At 38.3% G+C, this 23,911-nt stretch overlaps 1 protein-coding gene across 6 annotated transcripts in view; it reads right to left on the bottom strand.

Moving 5' to 3' along the window:
• Positions 1 to 23,911, bottom strand: part of LOC123874064 (espin) — an 88,234-nt gene that overhangs the window by 11,490 nt on the left and 52,833 nt on the right. For 5 of the 6 annotated variants that reach the window (XM_045919228.1, XM_045919227.1, XM_045919224.1 and 2 more), the window contains 10 exons: positions 21,667 to 21,850; positions 18,173 to 18,355; positions 14,197 to 14,301; positions 13,384 to 13,615; positions 11,660 to 11,827; positions 11,097 to 11,235; positions 10,166 to 10,252; positions 8,244 to 8,349; positions 7,435 to 7,648; positions 851 to 1,407 (listed from right to left, as the gene is read on the bottom strand). In XM_045919228.1, coding sequence (XP_045775184.1) covers positions 851 to 1,407; positions 7,435 to 7,648; positions 8,244 to 8,349; positions 10,166 to 10,252; positions 11,097 to 11,235; positions 11,660 to 11,827; positions 13,384 to 13,615; positions 14,197 to 14,301; positions 18,173 to 18,355; positions 21,667 to 21,850 — 1,975 coding nt within the window. The remainder of the gene's footprint in view (positions 1 to 850; positions 1,408 to 7,434; positions 7,649 to 8,243; positions 8,350 to 10,165; positions 10,253 to 11,096; positions 11,236 to 11,659; positions 11,828 to 13,383; positions 13,616 to 14,196; positions 14,302 to 18,172; positions 18,356 to 21,666; positions 21,851 to 23,911) is intronic. The other variant, XM_045919225.1, reaches the window with a different exon arrangement.

Here is a 23,911-nt window from a genome sequence, read left to right as displayed (position 1 = left end):
TGCAAAAGGTCATTTGAAAACTCTGTAGTTTGAAAAGGTATAATTTTATAACAGAGTTAATAGCAATGTAAATAATTTTAGTGTTATTGTTCTATTAATTTTGTAATTGAAGGTTTTAGTGCAGAAAGCGTACAGTACCTTGACCCTACAAATTAACTGTTTTGAACTGAAAAATACGCGAAAAATCTGGCAAAAACTACCTACTCGGATAACATTTGAAACTACCTGTAAAATTAGCTAGCATGATGTATCAAGTATCAACCCTTTTGCATTTTTATCAAAAAAAAAGGGGTTAATAAATACCTCAGTAGGTACCTATAGTGCACGGAAGTAAAAAATCTAGGAACATATTTCGAGAAATTTTCCTATCCAAAAAATTGGTAATTTTTGGGGAATGTTGACAGAAGTGATAACTTAGAACTATGAAACAACAATGATTTTTATTAAAACCCTTAAAGTTACTTAGTTTAGTTTGCATCTATCGTCACTCTAAGCACTATTAACATCAGCATGTTGGTGACGCGAGCTTGCAGTTTTTACCCATACTCAAATCGCCCAGCGCGCCTACAGAAGTTTTCACTAAGTACAAAAATTCCAGCAAAGCGGAAAAATGAGCAATTTCGCTCAAAATATTGTAGTCATTATATTTCACGGTTATTAGACGAGCCGAGGGAGCTGAGGCAAAGTGGATCAGTGGGTTAAATGCGCGGATGCAGTTGCATCGTAGAATTCATGAAATTCCTAAAGAATACACTATCATCTAGATTCTATTGTAAGGTTATCTGTGCCACTTCCAATCAATCAAAGGGCACAATGCCACTTCATTTCAAGGTTTAAAAAAAGCACTTACCTGATCAACAAAGTTCTCCGCAGTGAAGCGTTTGGTGAACTCGGTGAAAGTCTCCTTGTCCTGCAAACTCTCCCGCCTCGCTCGCTCCACCTTCAGCTTCCTTATCCCAGTTATGTCTTTGGACATCTTCAGTTCCTCTATCAGGTCCGTTTTCGCCGTTCTGAAGTCCGCAGCGCTCGGGATGCATTGCAAGCTGACGGATCGGGCGGGCGGCGGTGCTGACAAGGTCTTGGTAGCGATCGTCTTGAGCCGGACGGAGGACAGGTCGGCGGTGCTGATGGCGGCTAGCGGCTGGTGCGACAGGGGCGGCTGCGGGGGCGGCGGCGGGATGTTCTCCGGGACTGGCGGCGGCGGGGGCGGGCGGGCCTCCGCCGCGCCGTCGTCGCGCTTGCACGGCGCCGTGATTGTCTTCAAGTACTCCGAGGGTTTGATGAGGCGGTCGGGCGCGTTGTGCGGGAACGCCGGTGGCACGAAGGGGAGCGCGGGCTGCTTGTTCACGAGGTTGGGTGCCCGCGGCCGCTCGTCGTCTGCTGAGGCCGCCGAGCCGCGTCTCCCCGCTGCAACAAGCCGGTCAGTTAGGGGGGAGAGAAAGTACGCTCGCGCTCGCACCCCGCGCATTGCGACGCATCGAGCGTGATATCTTAAATACTAAAACACTAAAATGTAGTCTGTCTTAAATCGCTTCTATGAACACTGAACTGTCTAGACCTAAATACAATTTAATTGCCATTTAATCTTTACCATCCAGCGATTTTAATCTATATGTACCTACTAACCACGATGTTGTTGTTACAATCTTGCTAACGTATCTATCTACTTAGGATATTGGGTAAGGGGGTAGGTACTTATTTCTCATAAACTTTTAAATACACATGAAAGATGCGAGGTAATAAATAGGTAAGTCGGTAAAAAACAGTAATAGCCTAGGCCTAGTGGTGGTTGATTTCCAATTCAGAGAGTCCAGGGCTTGATGGCTTGGTAGTAAAAGAACAGACAAATCTTTTCATTCTGAGAGAAGACCTGTGCTCAGTAGTGGGCCGGGGCGATAGATTGTGATGATGACAGTAGGTATTCCGTGTAAATTAAAACACAAGCGCGAGTGTCTTAATTGTCAGAAAAACGGATGTCGTTCAAGCCATTAATGGCTGTAAAGATTGATGGCAGAATGGCAACAATGAATAAACATTAGAAAACGCATAATGCCCGCGATCGATTCAAAAGAAACGCGCGTTGATTTTATTTAAATATTTACGTATTGTGGATGCAAATAACGTTATGCATGGTTATGAGATTTCTATATCTTGATAGCTTGCGCAGATATTTTTATTACCTAGCTTGCAAGCAATGGCTCTAAAGATTTGGATGAAATTTTGTGTTTAGATATTTGTTTTACTTTCCAAGTTGCTATCTCTGAGTTCCGTGGAGTGGAAGAAATCGGAAGAAGCCAAGCGAAGTTCGGTCGTAGGTACTAGGTACCCATGTATCTAGCATGTGGCATCATAGCTCCTAAACTAATGAACCGATTTTTATTTAAGTAGTTTTTTTTTTTGTATGAAAAATGGCTTGATCGAGAATGTTCTTAGCTATAAGTAATCCAAGAAAATCGGTTCAGCCGTTTGAAAGTTATCAGCTCACCTTCACTTGTCGGGGGTGTTATAAATTTTTAATTTACACTTGTATACATTTGTGTCACAAAATGAAGAGCTTTCTTCAAACAATAAGTATAACAAAATATCTATGGAAAACACTGTCTATCGTAAAAAAATCTAAAACCCGTATTTTTGATGCTGGTAACCCGTAATCATCGATGTATACCCGTAATGAAGAAGTGGCAGGTGGCAACCGTAGGTACCTCTTTATAATATTGATATATGGATTTAATTTCAGTAACTCGACATTTCCATCGAAACTTAATAATAATTGACCGATCTAATTTGAGTTCGACAAACTTGAGCAACACCTTACCTAGTTACTAAGTTGTTACATTACGGAGAAGCAATTTCTTTGTAATGAGAATGCGCCCACTGAGGCGTATCATTTCATGAACGCGTTGCGTACGAGCGGTATGCATGTCTACTGTATTGTTATATCTTACATCGCCCGAGCATTCCTGCGAACCACTTGTCTATTTTGGAAAAGTCATTGGCACCTGCGCAACACCTTTTCATGCTTAAAAAATAAATTCAAAGATAGGTACCCTATGTGTCGCATACAACCAAACCTGTTCAAGCATTTAGAAGTGGTGGAATAAACATACTAAACCCTTTTTTCTGGGCAATCATATTTTGTTAGTGACTGTACATAATATATGTTAATGACATATTTAGTTACATGACTGCCCTACCAGAAATGAAATGAAAAGTAAAAAAAAAAAACAAAAATGTACCTTTAGCCAGTATCACTCGGGATTATTTAAGGATATTTAACAATACCCCATACATAAAACTCTTACCTACGAGTATATTAATTATGTGACGTTTTGACTGACTTGTATATCAACAACAGAGACAACGCTCTAAGAAACCGCTGTTTCTTTCTAAAGATCGATATACAATATTTCCTGCCGGGTACTGTAGCTTGGATCCCGAGGACGGGCATAGAACTACTTTTTGTCCCGAAAAACAGAGTGCCCACGGAATTAAAAAAATCTAAATCCAGTCGTAACAACACTCTAGTTGTAACCAGTAGCAAAGCGTTCCATGCGTTCTGGCACCAGTCCCTCCTTCCCGGGCGGATCAACAAATTCCTGAAAGGCCGGCAACGCAATGGCGGTTCCTTTGGTGTTGCAATTTTTCATGGGCGGCCTCCTCGTTTGCTCGCTAATTATATATTTAAAAAATCCACGCGGATGAAGTCGCAGGCTACACCTAGTCTTTTATATTTCACGAAAGATAGATCTCATAAAATATAAATCTCTAAAATAAAATGATTCATAATATTATTATCTAGGCCTCAACTTTCTAGTGAGTGCACCACCTACCCGGCGATCTTCTTGCAACTTTTAATTATCATTATTGACACACTTTTTTTTTTTTTATTGTTTTAGTGGCTAAGTATGGCCAGGTTTCATCTTGAAAATTTCCTTTAAAACTTCACTTATTTTTAGTTGTTTAATAAAAGTTTTAACATTAAATTCCGATAGTTATGTAGTAGTCATCGGAGTTATGGAGTCTCCTCTCAAAATTAAAAGGTTTTAAGGTCCAACCACGGTCCAACCATACTTAGTCAAGTGCGGATAGGCAAACATAAAACTGCCTCGGGGCCATTATATGGAGAACTCTCAGGCATGCAGGTTTCCTCACGATATTTTCCTTCACCGTTCAAGCAAGTGATAATATTTAATGTTAGAGGTACCGTGCCTGGCATCGATCATGAACTCCGGACCTCCGCCGGCGACATCTTAAGGTCCATGACACGGGTCTGCCCGCGAAATTCAATTTGGTTTTTTGCAATTTGTAAACAAATACAACAATGTAGGCTTATGGTATTCTAATACCGCCAATGGCAGTATCATCTCCAAAGGTAAATATAAAAATCTTTACTTGAAAGTGTCCGGTTTAAGAAATTTACATAAATCTTTACCGCTCGCGCTGCCATCTTGGAAAAATAGCGCCCAAAAACAGTTGTGCCATTTTTGGGCGCCAAAACAATTCGCGTATTAATATATGAATGGCATTATATAAGCGCATTTCTATGGTTTTGCGTCATATTGCATTTTGCGTTTCTTACGTTGTTGCATCTGATCGTTAGGTATATCCTTTCATTTATATGAAAGATGATTCGGAGAAAGAATTTTTTTGTGAAATCGCCACAGTAAATTCGTAGTCTAATTCTATTGCGAAAAGGAAAGTGAAACTATTACTCTATAAAGTAATTTACTTTACATATTATTATTGTCGGAGCGCGGCCGAATCAGAACGCAACTAACAACCTATTAAACTTTTGTAGAAAGTAAACGAATCACAATTAAGGCGATCATCTCATTTCATATGTAATTTTATTCAACTCGAATTTCGCTCAAGAGATGCTGTAAAAGACAGATGGATACATTTTGGACTATGTAAAAAAACATCGTACACTGAGTAAAAAGATACCACCAATAATTAAGTTTCGTATTTTTTTCTTTAATTCTAGACATTTCTAGCATTCCGAACCAGTGGTAGATTATTTTGACGATTCAAAAGCACTTGTAAAAGTTTAATTGAATAAAAATAATTTGAGTTTGAGTTTGAGTTTGAGACCAAAATATACCTATCTTCCTATCCACCTACTTATTTAAGGAGGAAAGAGTTCACAATTTTCTTTAGTCATTTCTCTGTTCTCATCTGTTCTCTCTTTTAATCAGAATAAATATACTTATCATTACAATGTTCAAAAATGCTTACAAAAATTACAGAAACAACAAAATCATGATCAGTATTTTAAAGAAATATAATGTGTTATTTAAAAATGTTATTATGCTTCGCAACATATGCTGTTACCTAATTCTACTCTTTTCTCGATCGTTGTTGTTACATAATTTGTCATTAGTGAATTAATATATGAAATTTATATACATAAAAGCAACTATACCTATCATGCAACTCAACTTTCTTCCACTCATTTGCTGACTCTATTAGTTTAAATAATTAATTAGATATGTATTAGTGAATACTGAAACAAGTAAGCATGCAAATAAGTTAAATTATTCAAATGGGTAACAGCCAGAACAACTAAAATGTAAAGTAAGAAATTAGACAAAGAAACAGAAATTATCAAGATTTATGAATGCAATTAACACTTACATTAAATAGGTTACCAGACAATATGATTTATAGTTTTATACCAACTCGATTTATCTAGGTACCTACGTAATTAGATATAAAAGTAGCCAAAATGAAAATTCTTCGTAATCACACCATCAACTTTCAGGCATTTTTTTTTAAAATTTTATTATATTCTCAATTTTAGGTAATACCTGAATTTCAGCCTAGAAGATATGGGAGGACTTCGTCTGTGTTGGTGTTAGCTGGCGGGCGTGCTCTGCCTTTCTGGAGTGTTTTTTTGTTAAGACTGACTGCGCTCTAAGGGGGTGCCGTGCGTATGTCGGCGAGCGCCGGCACCACCAGACGGGGTCCATACTTGTATAGTTAAACTAACTTGTTACAAATAAAAATAACTACAAACTTGACATTGGCTAATCTTTGTAAAGCCAGACGAGAGAGGAAAAAAAAGGAAGATACAGGAAGTAGTTGCCGGCAACCAGACATAGACAGTGCCGACAACAGTAGACCGTATAGTTCGTCATCAATCAAGAAGTAGGTATCAGTAGTAAGCTGTTATCAACATAGCTTAAAACTTTACAAGCGGAAGTAACAGTGTAGGTCTGGGGTAGGTGTGTTCTTGTGTAAAAGCCGTGTAGGATTGTAACCTCGATAGCCTCGAACCTTTAGCCTCGATAGCTCAACGGTTGAGGAGCGACCTGAATTCCGATAGGTCGGCGGTTCAAACCCTACCCGTTGCACTATTGTCTTAATTGGAGGGGAAAGAAGAGTCATGATTAGCATCATAGCTAATATTCTTTTAAAAAAAAATATTGGTAGTAGTACCTAGAATGAACATCAGGTCATAAACTGCCTGGGGCATCATCCCCTGAGCTTCCCCTGAAGAAGCTGATAGAGGACTTGCCTGACAATATAGAATCTTGATTACTACTGACGGATTTAATATTCTTAGACTAGCCGATGCCCGCGACTTCGCCCGCGTGGATTTAGGTTTTTCGACTCTTTGATTTTCCTGGATAAAAAGTAGCCTATGTGCTAATCCAAGATATTATCTATCTCCATTCCAAATTTCAGCCAAATCCGTCCAGTGGTTTTTGCGTGAAGGAGTAACAAACATACACACACACACACACACACACACACACACACACACACACACACACACACACACACACACACACACACACAAACTTTCGCCTTTATAATATTAGTGTGATAGTCTATCTATCAAACCTACTTGAAACTGTTTATAACGTATCCATTGCTAGACATCAAGTTGACTCTTAGTAAAGAGCACGCTACCAAATACGACTCTCTTCTTTCTTCAGGCGGCCCCTTCCCACCATCCTCTACATTTCATCGATCTCTTGTATTCCCATGTCTTGCTTGCCAGTAACAGTCTCCATTTTATAACAGGTCTCCCAAAACTGCTTTCGATTGACATAGGGGTCCATAAAACTATTAATATTATCTCGCTATATACCTACCTATGCGATATTGCGATTTTGTGTCGAGGATTGATGGTAATGATTGGTCGCAATAATATGTCCAGATGTTCTTAAAATAACAAATAGAGACTGGAATATCGTACTGCCATTTCACCTGGCCTTATTGGCCTGTTAGTACTATTGCAGAGTTTTAACTATTCCTGTCGCTTCTGTTGGACATGAGCCACTAAGAGCACACCAACACACAATCTATTCCAGCAGTATTGTATTCCAAGTCACCATGCTATTCCGTTGCGCTATCCAACACCCTGTCTTTGTCCTAAAAAGTTAGTAAAAAGCATCCCAAACCGGGTTAATATAAGAAAAAACTTACCCAGCCTACTTTTAAGTTCAGAGGGTTTCAGGGCTGGTTCTTCCAGCACTACTGGTGGCAGGGGTGGGGGTGGAGGTGGTGGGGCCTCGTCGCTTGAGCTTCCTCCTGAGGAGCCGATAGAGGACACGCCTGATGATGCGGAGGCTTGGACCACTACTGCTTCTTCTGTTACGGAGGCGCGACGACTGCCAGCCGCTGATGATATGCGATTGGCCTAAGACAAGAAACAAGATGTTATTCGAATAAGAACTGGAGCTTTTTCGTTCCCGACACAGGCGCAGCAAATGCTGAGTGGAGTCCATTTTGGTACCACACACCACGCATCTCATTTTACATATTTTATATTATGTATTTAGATAACATATGTTTGTGGAACCAAATAAAAAGTTTTTCTTTCTTTTTCTTTCTTTATACAACAATGTCGGCTGCATATAATCAGAACTTATCTATCAGAAAACTTTCTGTCGTATTCACTCTGTAAACATCAGAAGGTACGTCCAATCCAGCAAAATTTTGACAGACTGTGGCGTATCTGTGGGGCAAGTAGTACGAAATGTATAGGCAGAGTGTGTTCTGGGAGAATTTATTCTGACAGATAATTTCTGATAATGTGCCTAAATTAGATAAGAAAAGAATTACTAAAATTAGCAATTCATTTGATTTCGTCCACCAAGTGGGGAGCCCGCCAACACTGCGCATTCCAATGCAAGATCATCATTCCAGCACTTCGGGACACTAACGTTTACCTTATCATAAGTTAATTAAGCCAATAGGCAAGAATAAATACAAATGTACTCGGTAATACTTACAAAGTTCTGAGCCTTGTGTGTGAAGGCTGCGAGTTTTGTTGCTATGGAGGACTTCGTTTGGATTTCTGAGGGTGGTGGAGTTACCTCTTCATATGCTTTGTTTGATCTGAACAAAAGAAAATATTGTTAACAGGGCTCTCTCCGTCACTTACTCCATACAATCGCAGTCCCAATTTCATTTGAATATTAAGCAACTACAGTCCATGAAATTTTGCAAATTCTAGAAACTAATATCTGTGCCTGTGGTGTTTTAGATTTTTCTAAAAATATGTAGTTTTAAAATTACAGGGGCGGAATAACGGAAATCTGTAAAACCACAGGCATAGATATTAGTTCCCGGAACGTTTCTACAAAATTCCATTGAGTATGATTGGTTAGTATTGCAATGAGAGACGAACTACGTTTGTATGGAGCGAGTGACGGAGAGAACCCTCTTAACCTAAACAAACAACAGCAACAACAGCATTTAAAGCAGAAATATATTAAAGGAGACTTGAAATACCAAGCAGTTTCGCCTAGAATTTAAAAATTGTGAACCTACTACGTTTTGTCTAATGGGTCTCTTTTTCATCCATATTATCCATACTTCCATTACTTATATTATAAACTAGCTGATGCCCGCAGCTTCGCCCGCGTGGATTGGTCAGATCCCCTGCAGCATCAGGATTGAGGAGTTGGACTCCAAATTTTTTATGAAACAATGTCGCAAAGTTCCTCTATCGATTAAAAAAGAAATGACGCAAATCGGTTCAGAATTCTCGGAGATTTCGGTGTACATAGGTAGAAAAACACAACTCCCTTTTTGAAAGTCGGTTAAAAAAGTAGCCTATTTTACGCCCTGGTCAATCCTCTACTTGCCTGTGAAAGTCCCGTCAAAATCGGTTCAGCCGTTCCAAAGATTAGCCTTTTCAAACAGACAGACAGACAGACAGACAGACAGACAGACAGACAGACAGACAGACAGACAGACAGACAAAAATTTTAAAAACGTGTGATTCAGTTATGGTATCGTTCAAATAACCATATGAGCTTAATATGAGGTAGTTATTTCGAAATTACAGACAGACACTCCAATTTTATTTATTAGTATAGATGCGAAAGTGTGTCTATCTATCTGTCTGCCTAGCTTTTCAGGGCCCATCCGTTTAACCAATTTTGACGAAATTTATTGCTGGAAACTGACGTACCGGGGAAGGGCTTAGGTTCCCACGGGATTTTTAAAAACCAAAAACGAACAAAGTCGCAGACATCATATACATACCTACTTAGTTCATAAATAATTGTATGGAAATTACAATGTGCCATCTCTCGTTTAAAGAGCTCCATTGAAATATGGGTCTATTTTTTCCAATGCTTTGGTTCTTAAGACTTCTTTGAGAAATGTAATTTTTTTATTTTTTTATTTTGCTTAATGTGAGTATCTGGGTACAAATAAATGGAAACCGATTAAATATATTTTTAATATATTTTGACATATACTTGGCGTGCTAAGTTTCCCAGAATTTTGGCCTCCTCGGAGGTACACGGTTTAGGTAAGTAGGTACGAGGACAGAACTTTAATTATGGCCTGACTAATTTGGGATTTTATAATTTCTAAATTTCTCCGGTCTGGGTCTGGTGGAAGGCTTCGGCTGTGACTAGTTACCACCCTACCGCCGAAGCCGTGCCACCAATCGATTTGGCGTTCCGGTACGATGCCGTGTAGAAACCAAAGGAGTATGGGTTCGATGCAGACTGCCATATCCCTTCCAGGTTAGCCCGCTTCCATCATGACTTACCACCAGGTGAGCTTACAGTCGAGGGCTAACATGTATCTGAATCAAAATTAAAAACCTGATACTTGAATCTGAGATCTCAAAAAGCCACTACACCAAATATGCAATGGTGCAAAATCTGTGGAGCATATGCAAACTTCTGCTTACGTTTCAGTGTGTTCCTTGGTGGTGTAGTCGACGACCAACGCGGCACTGCCGGGTCTGCTGTGGCTGCCGGAGTCGCGGGAACTGCTCCTGTTATCAATAAATAACATCTTTGTATATATACTTATATTATTAATTATTATTATTTATATATATTATATATATATATATTTATGTGTATACATGCATACTACACATATTGTGGTTAAAGTTATCTTAAATTATTTTTTAATTTACTCACTGTTGTGACTGTGGCGTCACCCGGGTCACAGCTGAAAATCAGCGTCCTGCATATGATGCAGGACATAATGCTGAGCTGTACACCCATTTGGGGTGGTGTCACAGATGAAAATGTATATTTGTATACTTTGTTTTTATCTGTGACACCAACAACAAATAAATACATTTTCTTTCTTTCTTTCTTTCTTTCTTTGTTAATTGCATTATTATGGATCACTAATATAAATCGAGGAGTGATGGAAATGTACCTTAAAATGCTTTAAAAAGCCCACCCCTAAATGATATTAAATTTATGAATACTGGTATTTTGAACTGTATTATAACATTTATAAGCAAACCTTTGAGTAGGTATTTCGGCAACAAAAGTGTTTTCTAGATTCTCTCAAATTGGTGTAGTCCGTACCTCAAAAGAAAAAGGAAACTTAAGGAATTCTTATAGGATCATTTTGTTGTCGGTCTACCTGTTTGTCTGCCTGTTCTTCTGTCCATCTGTCGTATCTGTCAAAAAAACCTACAGGGTACTTCCCGTTGACATACATTTCATGAACTTTGGCAGGTAGGTAGGTCTGATAGTAAAAGTACAGGAAAAAATCCGAAAACCGTGAATTTGTGGCGTGTGAAAGTACCCCTAAGAGACCGATGTCCAGCTGAAGACGTTTATCGATCGACAATGATAGAGATCAAATGAAAGTACCTTCTTCTCTGATGCTCTTCTCTCGGCAAGTAAATGTCTTCGTAGTGATGATCACGCCGTGTGGCCTCGGCGCCGCTGTCACTGTCAGAGTTCTCTTGAACTTGAGTTTTTTCTGTGGTGCCGTGGACTTCTGCCTTTACTGTTGAAATAAGAAATAAAATGACGTCATCTATATTGAAAATCCATACTAATCCATACTAATATTATAAATGCGAAAGTGTGTCTGTCTGTCTGCTACCTTTTTACGGCCCAACAGTTTAACCGATTCTGACGAAATTTGGTACACTGATAGCTTATATTCCGGGGACGGACATAGGTTACTTTTTATCCCGGAAAATCAAAGATTTCCCACGGGATTCTTAAATTCCCATTCGTTTAACCAATTTATATGAAAGGTACGGAGGTAGCTTGCATCGCAGAAACTTACATAGGCAACTTTTTATCTCGGAAAATTTAAAAGCTCAAGGGATTTTAAAAAATAACTTAGAGCCACGCGGACGAAGTCGCGGGCATCAACTAGTAATTAATAAGCTTGCTGTTCCTTGTGAATCCAATATCCTCACCAGTCATAATAGGAGCTTCCTGGCCTTCAGCCGGCACCCTCGGGCCGGGGGAGCGCGAGTGGAACAATTCCCTCACTCTCTGGTACAAGGCCGCTGGTGCATTGGTGTTGCCGTTGTGAAGGAACCACCCCCCAGTGGTGGTTGTCTCCGTTTCTGATGCCGAACATGCTGCAAGGGACAGTGATGAGTTATAGATTTTATTTTACTAGCAACATGATAGAAAAAACCGGCCAAGTGCGAGTCAGACTCGCGCACTGAGGGTTCTGTAATCAGGTATTTTCCCGAAAAAAAATTAAAATGTGTTTCAATTTTTAAAATATTGAAACAAAAAAAAGATAACTATACCAAGTGGGGTATCATATAAAAGGGCTTTACCTGTATATTCTAAAACGGATTTTTATAAATTTTTATGCATAATAGTTTTTGATTTATCGTTTAAAATGTTGGTACGGAACCCTCAGTGCGCTAGTCTGACTCGCACTTGGCCGGTTTTTATTTTGAACCTTGAAATTCCTTTGTTCTAAGTTTCACATTACTTTCACACCAGTTGTTTACTACAAGAATTGACCTAGAATTAATTTAACACAAACTTTCCCGAAATTGTTTTTATATCAATCTAAGCAGGCCTGAGATAGGATTTTTAATGTTTAAATGGTCACCTCTGGTGTTTTAAATGTTCAAACGCTGGTTCTTACAAGAGATCGCATGACATCAAATAAGTAAAATATCGATTTATTAAGGCTACCTTCAATAAGTCTTATATCCTGCTTATGTCATATTTTTTAACAATTTAAATCAATTTTTAAAAATACCCTAACACTTATCATCAAATAATAAAACCTTGTGAAAATACCACTTTATTCCTCGTAATCACGTCAACATTCACAGCTATTATTTTCATACCTAAGAAACTACTGCACATTTTGTTAACAGTGTTTTCCATCCGAATATAGAGAATCGACTGGAAGCCAACGCCAGATCAGTTTCCGGTATTTTCCACTGCACTTGTTTGGTACTTCCGTTCAGTTTCGTCTGGCATTGGTTACGCTTCTTCACGCGTTTTATGACCTCATGTTACGTGGAAAAAGTGTGAATGGTAATGGTAATCAAATTGTTCAAAAACTGATTGATCATGCAATGACCTAAGAGAATTCATGGTGAATTTGGTAAAAAGGTCTACCAGAGCGAACTTCACGGTTATACCTATCCCTAAATACACTCATTTAATTTCTGATGTTAAAAGGGGTTTGTCTCTTCGTGAACCCTTATGATACAATCTTTATCTGTGCTGGCTGGGGATTTTTTCACAAAAATAAGCTATGGATTCATGAGCCTTACTTTTGAGACATTGATATGAGAAGATATTATACAATATGAGGAATCACATTCTTGATCAAGACAAATAATTCAATGAATTACGGAATTCAGCGCCGGAGAGCTGTGATGAGTTACATAACCCAAATTCCTTTACACATAGTTGAGATATAATCCATCAGCCTACATAGAGTGCGCTGATCTTATAAACTCCAAGGTTTGACGAGGAGAGCCTTAGGGATCCTTAATAACTTACCAGAACTTTCTTCCCCGAAGAGTTGTGATGTGTCACGCCAGCCAAAGTCCTTTACATATGGTTGATATCAATCCATCGGGTGGTTCAGACGGCACTGATCTTATAAACTCCAAGGTTTGACGAGGGAGAGCCTTAGGAATCCCTAAGAACTTACCAGAACTTTCTTCCCCCGAAGAGCTGTGATGTGTCACGCTAGCCGAAGTCCTTTGCATAGGGTTGATATACAGTCCATCGGCCGGTCCAGAACGCGCTGAGCCTATAGAGCCAACAGTAGATGACAGAGAGCCTCGACGCTCGTGCGTGGAACTGAGTCTTTCTCTCTCTGGTGGGTGTAAGTAGAATGGCGTACGACTTCCGTTTGCATTGATGCAGTTTGGTAAGGCACACTGGAAAAAAATAATAACATTTTTGTAAAGTCCTTCATGCATCCAACGGGTTAAGTAATTATTAAAAAAAAATAGAGTTGTTTTTATGTCTAGTTTTTTTAATCAATGTAAATATATATAAACGTATAAAAAATTAAATTCCATAATAAAATTCAATAACATTTAAATTCTACTTTAACATTATCTTCAGTATTGGAAATCGATTGTAGAAATTACGAAACGTTTTACGAAATCGGCACCTTGGAATAAAAATCCAAAGTATTGTGCCTAGCTTTTGTAGGTAAATTAAGGTCAAATAAATTAGAAGCTAGTAAGTTAAGAGTACTGAGACTGTAATATGTTTCTTTCATTTAATTTGGGCGTAAAAGGGTTAGAAAAAACTTCATAATCTTACTATTATATTTATATAAGGTTACCGTGTAATTTATGAAAAAATTTATGTGCATGTAGTGTGTACTTTTAAATGATTTTATATAGATGTAAATTATTAAGTAACTTTATGTAATTTAAGATAATATTTGTAAAAATCGCTAGCTATAAAATAATTAAAAAAAAACTATGTTTAGCAAAAAAAAACTTACTCTAGCCTCCCCTGGTGCACAGGCACAAGCGTGTATCGCCTTATATGAGGAGAGTTGCTTGTTGTCTGCACCAGCAGCCCCTGCAGCTACCAGCACGTTCAAGCACTGTGAACAACAGAAGAATATTTATAAGTACTGAAGTTCAGCCATTTTACTTAAATAGAGAGAGAAACTTATATAAATAAACTTTTATTCCAGGCACAACATAACGTACTACAAAAATCACTTAACCATAGATATGTTAGTAATTATTTCTAGCTGAACTTAACAACTAATCCTACTTTTAAACTAACCCTTTACAATGCCTGAGAGAGTCTCCTGGCGCCTATGTGCGCACCACCCCAACACCTCGAACTATCCAGTTTCATGGTCAATGCCCTGAAGAGAGTGTTGGTACTACTCACTAGCCTGCGCATCATGGACGCGGCACGCTTGGGCATGATCGCGTAAAAATCTATGAGGTCTATGGACGTAGTCAGGGGGGGTTTTGGGGGAAAATCCCCTGGGAACTCATTGTTTTCCGCGATAAAAAACATGACAAAAGTAAAAAGAGGTGCTTTCAAACATGAAATGTTGTTTGGCTTAACCCGTTTATTTTTCGCTTTTTATTTGTATTGAAAAAAAAAATTGCGCTCGCTGCGATCGCCCTAGGAACTAACTAGGTTTTTTTTCATGAAAAGAGTCGATTAAGACCTGCATAAGCCCCCCTTCTCCCATCATTTACCTTTATATGTGTAGGAGTATAAGTAGGTCTACTGTCATAATACCATAAGTGTAAATAAGAAATTATATCATTACGATATGGAAGTGCTTGTCATATCGTGACATCGTGGATAACGTCACGAATCAGACACGATCACGACTTCCACATTTCTTACACGGGAATCGTGAATGACAAAGGCTTTGTAATGTATGGACGTAATAGTCGGTAACACAATATCGTATGGTCAGTAATAGCTCTGATTTTATAGTGATGACGTAACATAAGGCTTTCTCGGGACAAAAATTTCACTTGCTCAAATAGAATCGGTGGGTAGTCGTCTTGATACCAGCGGAGAAAATAATTCTTAGTTACAAATAGGAATCTAAGTGCTTATTAGATTTTGTCATACAACTATTAATTATTATAGATGGTTTACACTCTTTTTACACGGCATTCTAAACTGCACTATCATTTACTCATTTATTATCAAAAATTTAGTTGTTTTTTTTTTTTCTTCGTAATTTTTTAGATGACATTAGAAAAAAGTTGAATTTTAACATTGCAAGATCCATAAATTGTTGATTGGTGGTAATTATTACATCGCAACACTTGATACCGTTTGCTCAAGCACACAGTTTCTATCAATTATACGTACAGCAATCAGCTTAACATGGACCAAATGAAGCAAATCGTATATAATTAGCCCGATTGATACGAGCCAGTGGGCGAAAGATGCCTGTTAATTCACGCGTTCAAATATTAACTTGCCTAACCGTTTCTATGTATACCAGCAGCTCGACTGCGGTAGAATGCTGTACAGCTTAAAACAACAGTGAATAGGCACCTTCTATGTAAACGCGTCCCATCTTAGGCCACATCATCACTTTCCATCAGATGTGATTGTGGTCAAGCGCTTGTCTATACTGAATAAAAAAAAGCTACAATTTCACGATCGCAATCACCGCTGATTGGTTGACGCTCGCTCACTATTGGCTACAATGCATTGTTGCAACAAGAATAGCATAAATTCAGCCAATCATAGCCATTGCGATTGTAATAATGATTGATATAGTTTTCTGTTGTTTCCATTATTTTATTTCTTTTTTGTTTCTGTTACTTATTTGATTTTTTGTTGTTTCTGTTTATTTTATTTTTTTAACTGTGTTTAATAATAATATGGTATTTATTAATGAGATAATAAGTAAATGAGAGAATGTTAAAAAAAAATTGATGCAAGTTTTTCGGGATCGACCTACAGATGTTAGCTACTAGGTAAGAGATCCTCACGAATTTAAAAGTAATCTGGGTAGAAAAGCGGTGATAGCCTGGTGGTCAAGACGTCTGCCTTCCAGTCGGGGGTCCGGGGTTCGATTTCGGGCACGGACTTCTAACTTTTCGGAGTTATTTGCGTTTTAAGCAATTAGAGAAGGAAAATATCGTGAGGAAATGAAGGTTGCCTGAGTGTTCTCAAAAATGCAATCTCGCTCTGGTATTTAGAGTTACGGCGAATGTCATTATAATTCTTCATTAGTATAAATATAGTAGTAATTAGTATTAATAAAACTTATCTAATAAATTAATAAAACTAAATCAAAAACATAATCTCCCTCCTCCTTTCCTCCTCTCTAAAGGTAATAGCTTCGATTTCTTGTGCAACAGTATCCATTATAACTTGCAAAACTCAAGGAGTTAACAGCATTGATGGGTAATTGCTTAGTTCACGACATATTTTCTGTAAGGTCCTTTTACAATCAGCTTTTATCATTTAATCAAATAATCTCGCCGTTTTTAATCAGCGTTATTACACGTTTCATTATCCATCTATACTAATATTATTAATGCGAAAGTGTCTGTCTGGTCTGTCTATCTGTCTCTGGAACTGTCTGTTAGTTTTTGACGGCCCATACATTGAACCGTTTTTGACAAAATTTGATACAGAGATCGATTCGCTTCTAGATAGCTTGCATCTAGGGATTGACAAAGACTAGCTATAGTTTGATAACTTAAAATTTAAAAACCTCCAACACTAAAACCACTAAAAGATAACTAGAAAAGAGCTGATAACTTTCAAACAGCTGAACCGATTTTCTTCCATTAAACAAAAAAACTAAGTTAAAATCGATCCATTCGTTTAGGAGCTACAATGCCACAGACAGATACACAGATACACAGACACACACGTCAAACTAATAACACCCCTCTTTTTGGGTCGGGGGTTAAAAATAGAAGATATTGTACTGAGTACTTTTCCTGCCAAATCATTATGCATTTAAATAAAAATTATAATTGCTCAATCATTTTAATATTCAACGGACAAAAGATTACGTAAAAGCGATAGTCTGTTCTATGTCTAGTCATCATATTACATCCGTTGACCTCCTATGAGAAGTAGGTGCCTATCACTAAAATTAACATAGATATTAATTTACAAACCAAAACCTGTTGTTTGATCTAGTTTGTTGATACAATCTATGTGTGAATATTTTGTTATTGTAATAATTTGGTGCTGACAGCTTCATCATTTTTCATTTCATTGCAATCTCATCTGATAATAAATGAATAAAAAAACCAGTCAATGCGAGTTGGACTCGCACATGAAGAGTTCCGTACAAAATTATGAACTTTTTATTTAAATTTTTAATTTAGGGCGCGCATAGCGCGCATTTTGAATTTTTATTTTAGATTTCAACTACCTATTATGGTTATCATGGGTCTGTCTGTTTAACGGGCTGTAACTTACGAGACAGCCTGCTAACAGACAGACTGAAAAACAGACAGACAGACGAACAGCGGAGGCTTAGTAATATGATCCCACTGGCACCCTTCGGGTACGAAACCCAGGAAACGGAATGCCCTAAGTGATTTACTGATAAATAATTACAGATAGAGCCGTAGTTACGATGGCTGATTACACACTTTGAAACGTTACTCAAGTTGGTGGGAACTGAATGCGCAAATAATAATAAGCGATGGGGTTCTTGCCATGCCTGTCCAAGTGTATTCTGGCAACCTGGCGTAGATGCCACCTCACTGTGGAGAGATGCCTCTTGACACCAGAATTTGGAATTACTTACAAACCCTAGTGCAACATATTAAGAGAAGAGAATGATCTCCAAATGATGATTCTCGGCGTCACAATTGCCATGTCTATCCATGTGTTTTCTGGCACTAAGCCGTAGACATCACCACGCTATGAAGACTTCCCCTTTGATGCCAGAGTTCTCAAGTAGACCTCAGTCTAATACTCAGAACTTGATAAAAACGAAGACTTACCTCCAAATGATGATTCTCTGCAGCATCATTGATGGGGCTCTTGCCATGCCTGTCCAGATGGAGTCTGGCACCATGGCGGAGAAGCCACCGCACTGTGGAAAGATGTCCCCTTGATGCGGCGAAGTGGAGGGGCGTAGCTCCATCACCGTCTCTTGCGTTAGGGTCCACACCGCGTTCCACTATCTGGGAAAAATTAGACGTTTAATACAAGTTTCGCTATTCAGAACTAAACGCAATAAAACACTACAAGAATATGTATCGCAAAAAAATCAAAATTGATGTGCGAACTATAAATGCTGAGTTATTATTCAAATATATTTTTACCCGCAATAATTCCATTGAGTATTATCTAACCAGATTTTTTTACCCCCGATCCAAAAAGAGGGGTGTTATAAGTTTGACGTGTGTATCTGTGTATCTGTGTATCTGTCTGTGGCATCGTAGCGCCTAAACGAATGAACCGATTTTAATTTAGTTTTTGTTTGAAAGGTGGCTTGATCGAGAGTGTTCTTAGCTATAATCCAAGAAAATCGGTTCAGCCGTTTGAAAGTTATCAGCTATTTTCTAGTTACTGTAACCTTCACTTGTCGGGGGTGTTATAAATTTTTAATTTACACTTGTTTTATTGTGCTGTAAATAGCGAGGGCGGGGCAGACAGTAGTTATACAAAAGTAAATTGATCTGATTTGATGGAAAGCGTAAACACATCACAGAATATTGTGTACATAACTTTATACTGAGAAATTGGATTTTAATCTTATTGTGAGTAATGGTCACTTCGTAATATAGCCGCATAGGCTTCCTGTATTATGTGTATTACATTATACTAAAACGACATGACGCTGGAAAGGCGGATATCCCACTAGTAAAAATGTGGATTATAAACAATATTTTATATTTAAAGTCAATTTTATGTTCTACGTAATTTAAAAATGCTGTAATTTTAGTATTAATAGTAGTTATAGTATTTTTTACCCACGCACGATTGAACAGATATTACCTGCCTATTATGCATTTGGGGTAAAAGGTTGTGTGTGTATGTCTGAGTGATAGTATTTCCCTTCCTATCATCGGCCCAATACCGCCCTAGTTAGTTACAAGGCCGATTTTGATGATTTTTTGGCATAACGTAGCAATAATCCCAGAGCTGGTTTTAGACGCTATGTTTTACTTGTAATATTAAGTTTAAGTCGTAGTTACTCATACAAAAAATACGAAAATATCCCTTAAGAACGCGAGAAGAGCAACCGCTGAGTTTCTTTCTGGCTCTTCTCAGTAAAATCTTCATTCCGAACAGGTGGTAGAGTCACAGGTGCAGCATATGAGACGCTAGTTGTCCTACATGACAATATAAATAAATTTCAATTTTGAATAAATTATTTTGCCACTCGAATCCTGTTTCACTTTACTACAAAATAACCAGCAAAAAAGTCTCATGAAAAATGCACAAGTTAGATTTAGACCATATTTCTTTGTGCCATGAATGTGCTTTGTGCGTAGTCATAAGATAAATTATTATAGTCGAAGAAATTGTTAAGGCTTCAACACACATTATGCACGATGGGTGACAGACATTACAATTCTACAGCGGTCAATTTTGGTCTCATTAGATTCAATACACCTTAATCTAGCGTAAGTTTTATTTTTTTTAGTATTTTGAAAAAAATTAAAATACTCAAAAAAATTTTTAGGTCAAAAATGTGGATACTTACAACCTGCATTTGTATTACAAACAACACCTGTACAATTTGTATACAACCTGCGTTTGCATGGTGGATTTATGCACCTTACTCACAACCTGCACGGGGAAGCTGGAAGAAATCTCTGTTTAGAGATAAGCATTTCCTTTGTACATAGCTTAATTTATCTTAACTTTGTAACTACAATTTTGGTACATGAAAAATAAATATATATATATATATATATATACTTAGTCGCCAGTAACTTTTAACATAAGCAATATTTCTTCAAAATTTAAACGTATGAGCGTAGTTCTTCATTATATCTACAACATTTCTTAAAATTATGAAAATTGGAGTACATTTACGGGGAGAAAAACGTTATTACTTTTCGTATGAAAATTGACAACTAGACTGTCCTCCTAACTGTACTCAGCCTGATGCACTTTGTGTGTATCCATGCCTTAAGAGTCTGAGCGTGCTCTCTGATCGTTTCCTGCTCTGTGATTGATTGCGGAAAGTTATTGAACTCTAATTAGTGGATAATATAAGAGAAAATCTTATGAATTACTTTTACGTAACGACGCCTACTGTGGCGTATTGTAAAAAATAGATTACCTGTGGTTTTATGTAATGTATGGAAATTAGCTGTCGGATATAGGCGAAGGTGTAACATAATAATGACGTTCGATTAAAAATTTATTATTTTGCGAATTATGTTTGCCAGTCACTTTCATAAATATCCGTTTCAAAAAATTCAAATGTAAAGTGTAAAGACCAGCGTCAAAGCCTCAAAGGTAGGTTACAAAGTTTACCTATCCCCTTCGACAATTTTTTTCGATTTACTTGTACTTTATTGTTTTTATATTTAACAATCGGAACAATAAAAAAAAACTAAATTTTAACTACTATATGTATAAGTTTAAACATATTTTCAAGTATGCTGATGGTCTTTTTACATATTTTGCCATAAGTAAGTTGCTTGCTACATGAAGTTGAGTAATTTTGAAAAAATCTTAGGCAGTTAGTTTACGCCAGTGCATGTATTGTCATCATCCTGTCCCGGGTGCTCATCCAGTCTTCCCCTAGCCTCTAGTATACCAAGTATTCCTTACCATCCATTTAACATAGTCCAGGCAGCCAGTCTATACGTACCATTACATGTATTGGCAACATTCCGTCTCGTGCGCGCGCATCCGATCCTCCCCCAGCCTCTAGTACCAAGTATTTCTTACCATCCATTTAATACAGTCCAGGCAGCCAGTCTGTGCCGCTGCATGTATTGGCAGCATCCCGTCGCGGGCGCGCGCGTCCAGTCTTCCCCCAGCCCCTAGTACCAAGTATTTCTTACCATCCATTTAACACAGTCCAGGGAGCCCGTCTACACCGCTACATGTATTGACAACATTCCGTCTCGTGCGCGCGCATCCGGTACTCCCCCAGCCTCTAGTACCAAGTATTTCTTACCATCCATTTAACACAGTCCAGGCAGCCAGTCTGTGCCGCTGCATGTATTGGAAGCATCCCATCGCGGGCGCGCGCGTCCAGTCTTCCCCCAGCCTCTAGTACCAAGTTTTTCTTACCATCCATTAAACACAGTCCAGGGAGCCAGTCTATACCGCTACATGTATTGACAACATTCCGTCACGTGCGCGCGCATCCGGTATTCCCCCAGCCTCTAGTACCAAGTATTTCTTACCATCCATTTAACACAGTCCAGGCAGCCAGTCTGTGCCGGTGCATGTATTGGCAGCATCCCATCGCGGGCGCGCGCGTCCAGTCTTCCCCCAGCCTCTAGTACCAAGTATTTCTTACCATCCATTTAACACAGTCCAGGCAGCCAGTCTGTGCCGCTGCATGTATTGGCAGCATCCCATCGCGAGCGCGCGCGTCCAGTCTTCCCCCAGCCTCTAGTACCAAGTATTTCAGTACAGCCAGGTGACCTTCTTGCGCGGCGAGGTATACCGGCGTGACGTCATTGTCCATCGCCGTGTTAGCACTGTTGGACAAATACGTAACATGAATAACAAGATACAAAAAAATATGATACATTATACTTATACAAAATGTGATACAAGTTGATAACAGGATGAGTGACCAACTTTTATTGTAGGTCCAGATTTGGCCTTTTTGCGGCCTATACCTAGTTGGTTCGTTGGTTTGTCCTTTAATCAGTAGCAATGGAGCGACGGCTCGACGTGATTTATATTGCATGTGTGAACATATTTTATTTATAATTTTTATGATAGTGTTTACCTCCACTTCAAGAAAATTTCTAAATAATTTTTGAATACATGTATCAAAAATTGCAGAACCAGAAGGATTCGAACCTACGTCTTTTGGGTTCGCGGCCGACGACGCCCTGACCGCTACGCCACGGTTCGCTTGCTGCCTGTGCCGAAGTTTGAGATTTAATGTAATAAATGTTCACTCAGTACTGAAGCGACTGAATAGCACACTTTTTACCCGACTACGGCAAAGCCGAAAGGAAAGGTTATGTTTTTAGCAGTCTATGTATGTATTTTCAGTTATCGAAACTACTTTCAAAGGCCCATATTACTTACAGCTCTTAGAACGAGAAATGACATATTGCTCACGTATATTGCTTTTGTAAAGTGGTGATAGTAAAAAAAAAGAATACCCGGCTGAGTTTTTTGAGGGCTCTTCTCAGACCTGGGCGCGTTTGGGACCCTGGTAGCTTTAGTTTTAAGTTTACGTAATTAATTATCACCACTACCTATATCATATCATCTTTCAAATCAACAAACAGAAGGTGTACAAACACCTACTTTGAATAAATGATTTTGATTGGTTGACTGATGCGAAGGTTCGAAATTCGAATCCTACCGGTTCCGCAATTTTATATGTACCTACTTATTTAAAAATTATGTATGAACATTTCATCGCTCCGTAGTAACTTTCGCTACCAATACTAAAACGGCTAAAACCACGATATCTATATTTATTATTTTCTTGAAAAATGAGTTTGCGTGCCGGCGCATGCGTACAGTTTACATGCATAGGGATATATTCGAAGACCACTCAACCGGGTAAAAGTTGAAAATGATATAGGTACCTGTAGTACTAAAGAACTCGATAAGCTATTGAATCATAAAGGCGGACTTTTGATTTTGAATACAAAAACACGTAATATTATAATGAAAGTGATTATGTGAGAATAAACTCGTTAAACTAGATTTTTTTTTATTGCGTCCGTTCATAGACTACCTAGTCTTTTTAGCGGTCTACTGTATATACACAAACTGTCCGTCCGTCTGTCCGTCCATCTGTCTGTCTGTCAGCTGTATCTCATGAACTGTAGGTAGATGAAATTTTCACAGAGTGTGTATTTCTATTGCTCGCTATAACAAAAATAATAGAATTTTCGCTATAAAAAAAAAATTGACAAGCGATGGTACGGAACCCTTTGTGTGCGAGTACGACTTGCACTTGACCGGAATTAGAAATTTTACAAAAGAATTGAAAAAAAAAAAAGAATTTTAGAAACCAGCTCCCGCTAATCCAGTACGAGATAGCGCGGGTGACGTGCGAGTGTGCGGGGCGTCCCCCCTCGCCTCTTACCCCGATTGCGATCTCGACCTGTCGCGTACCATACCTACTGAACAAGAAGCTGCCTGTTACATAACAAACCCCGATACATCATCGATATTACATCTGATACCAGTTGCCGGTCAATTTCACTTTTATCTCGTTTTCACTCGCAGGCATGTGACGTCACAAACCAGCTATTACCTACTTTTTATTAGGCAATGTATGTTTTGGCGAGCTCGTCTAACAGGTTCTGCTTACTATTTCGGGACATGTTATATCAATGACAAGTTGTGATACATAATACTCATTAGCATATAAGTAACGGTGTTAATTCACGGATTTAGTCTTTCGTAAGTGGTGGATAAGTCTATAAATTAGTCAATTTAACCGGTTATTAGTATATAATATAAATTAATTATTTATCTAATGACCGCATTGATATGTAACAAGACTCCTAAAACCAGTATTTTGAAAAATAGGTAGGTATATATCGACCAAAATTATTTTA

This window comes from Maniola jurtina, chromosome 17 (genome assembly GCF_905333055.1).
Source record: "Maniola jurtina chromosome 17, ilManJurt1.1, whole genome shotgun sequence".
Classification (NCBI taxonomy): domain Eukaryota; kingdom Metazoa; phylum Arthropoda; class Insecta; order Lepidoptera; family Nymphalidae; genus Maniola; species Maniola jurtina.
Note: the sequence above shows the minus strand (reverse complement) of the source record. Positions and strands in the feature narration are given on the sequence as shown.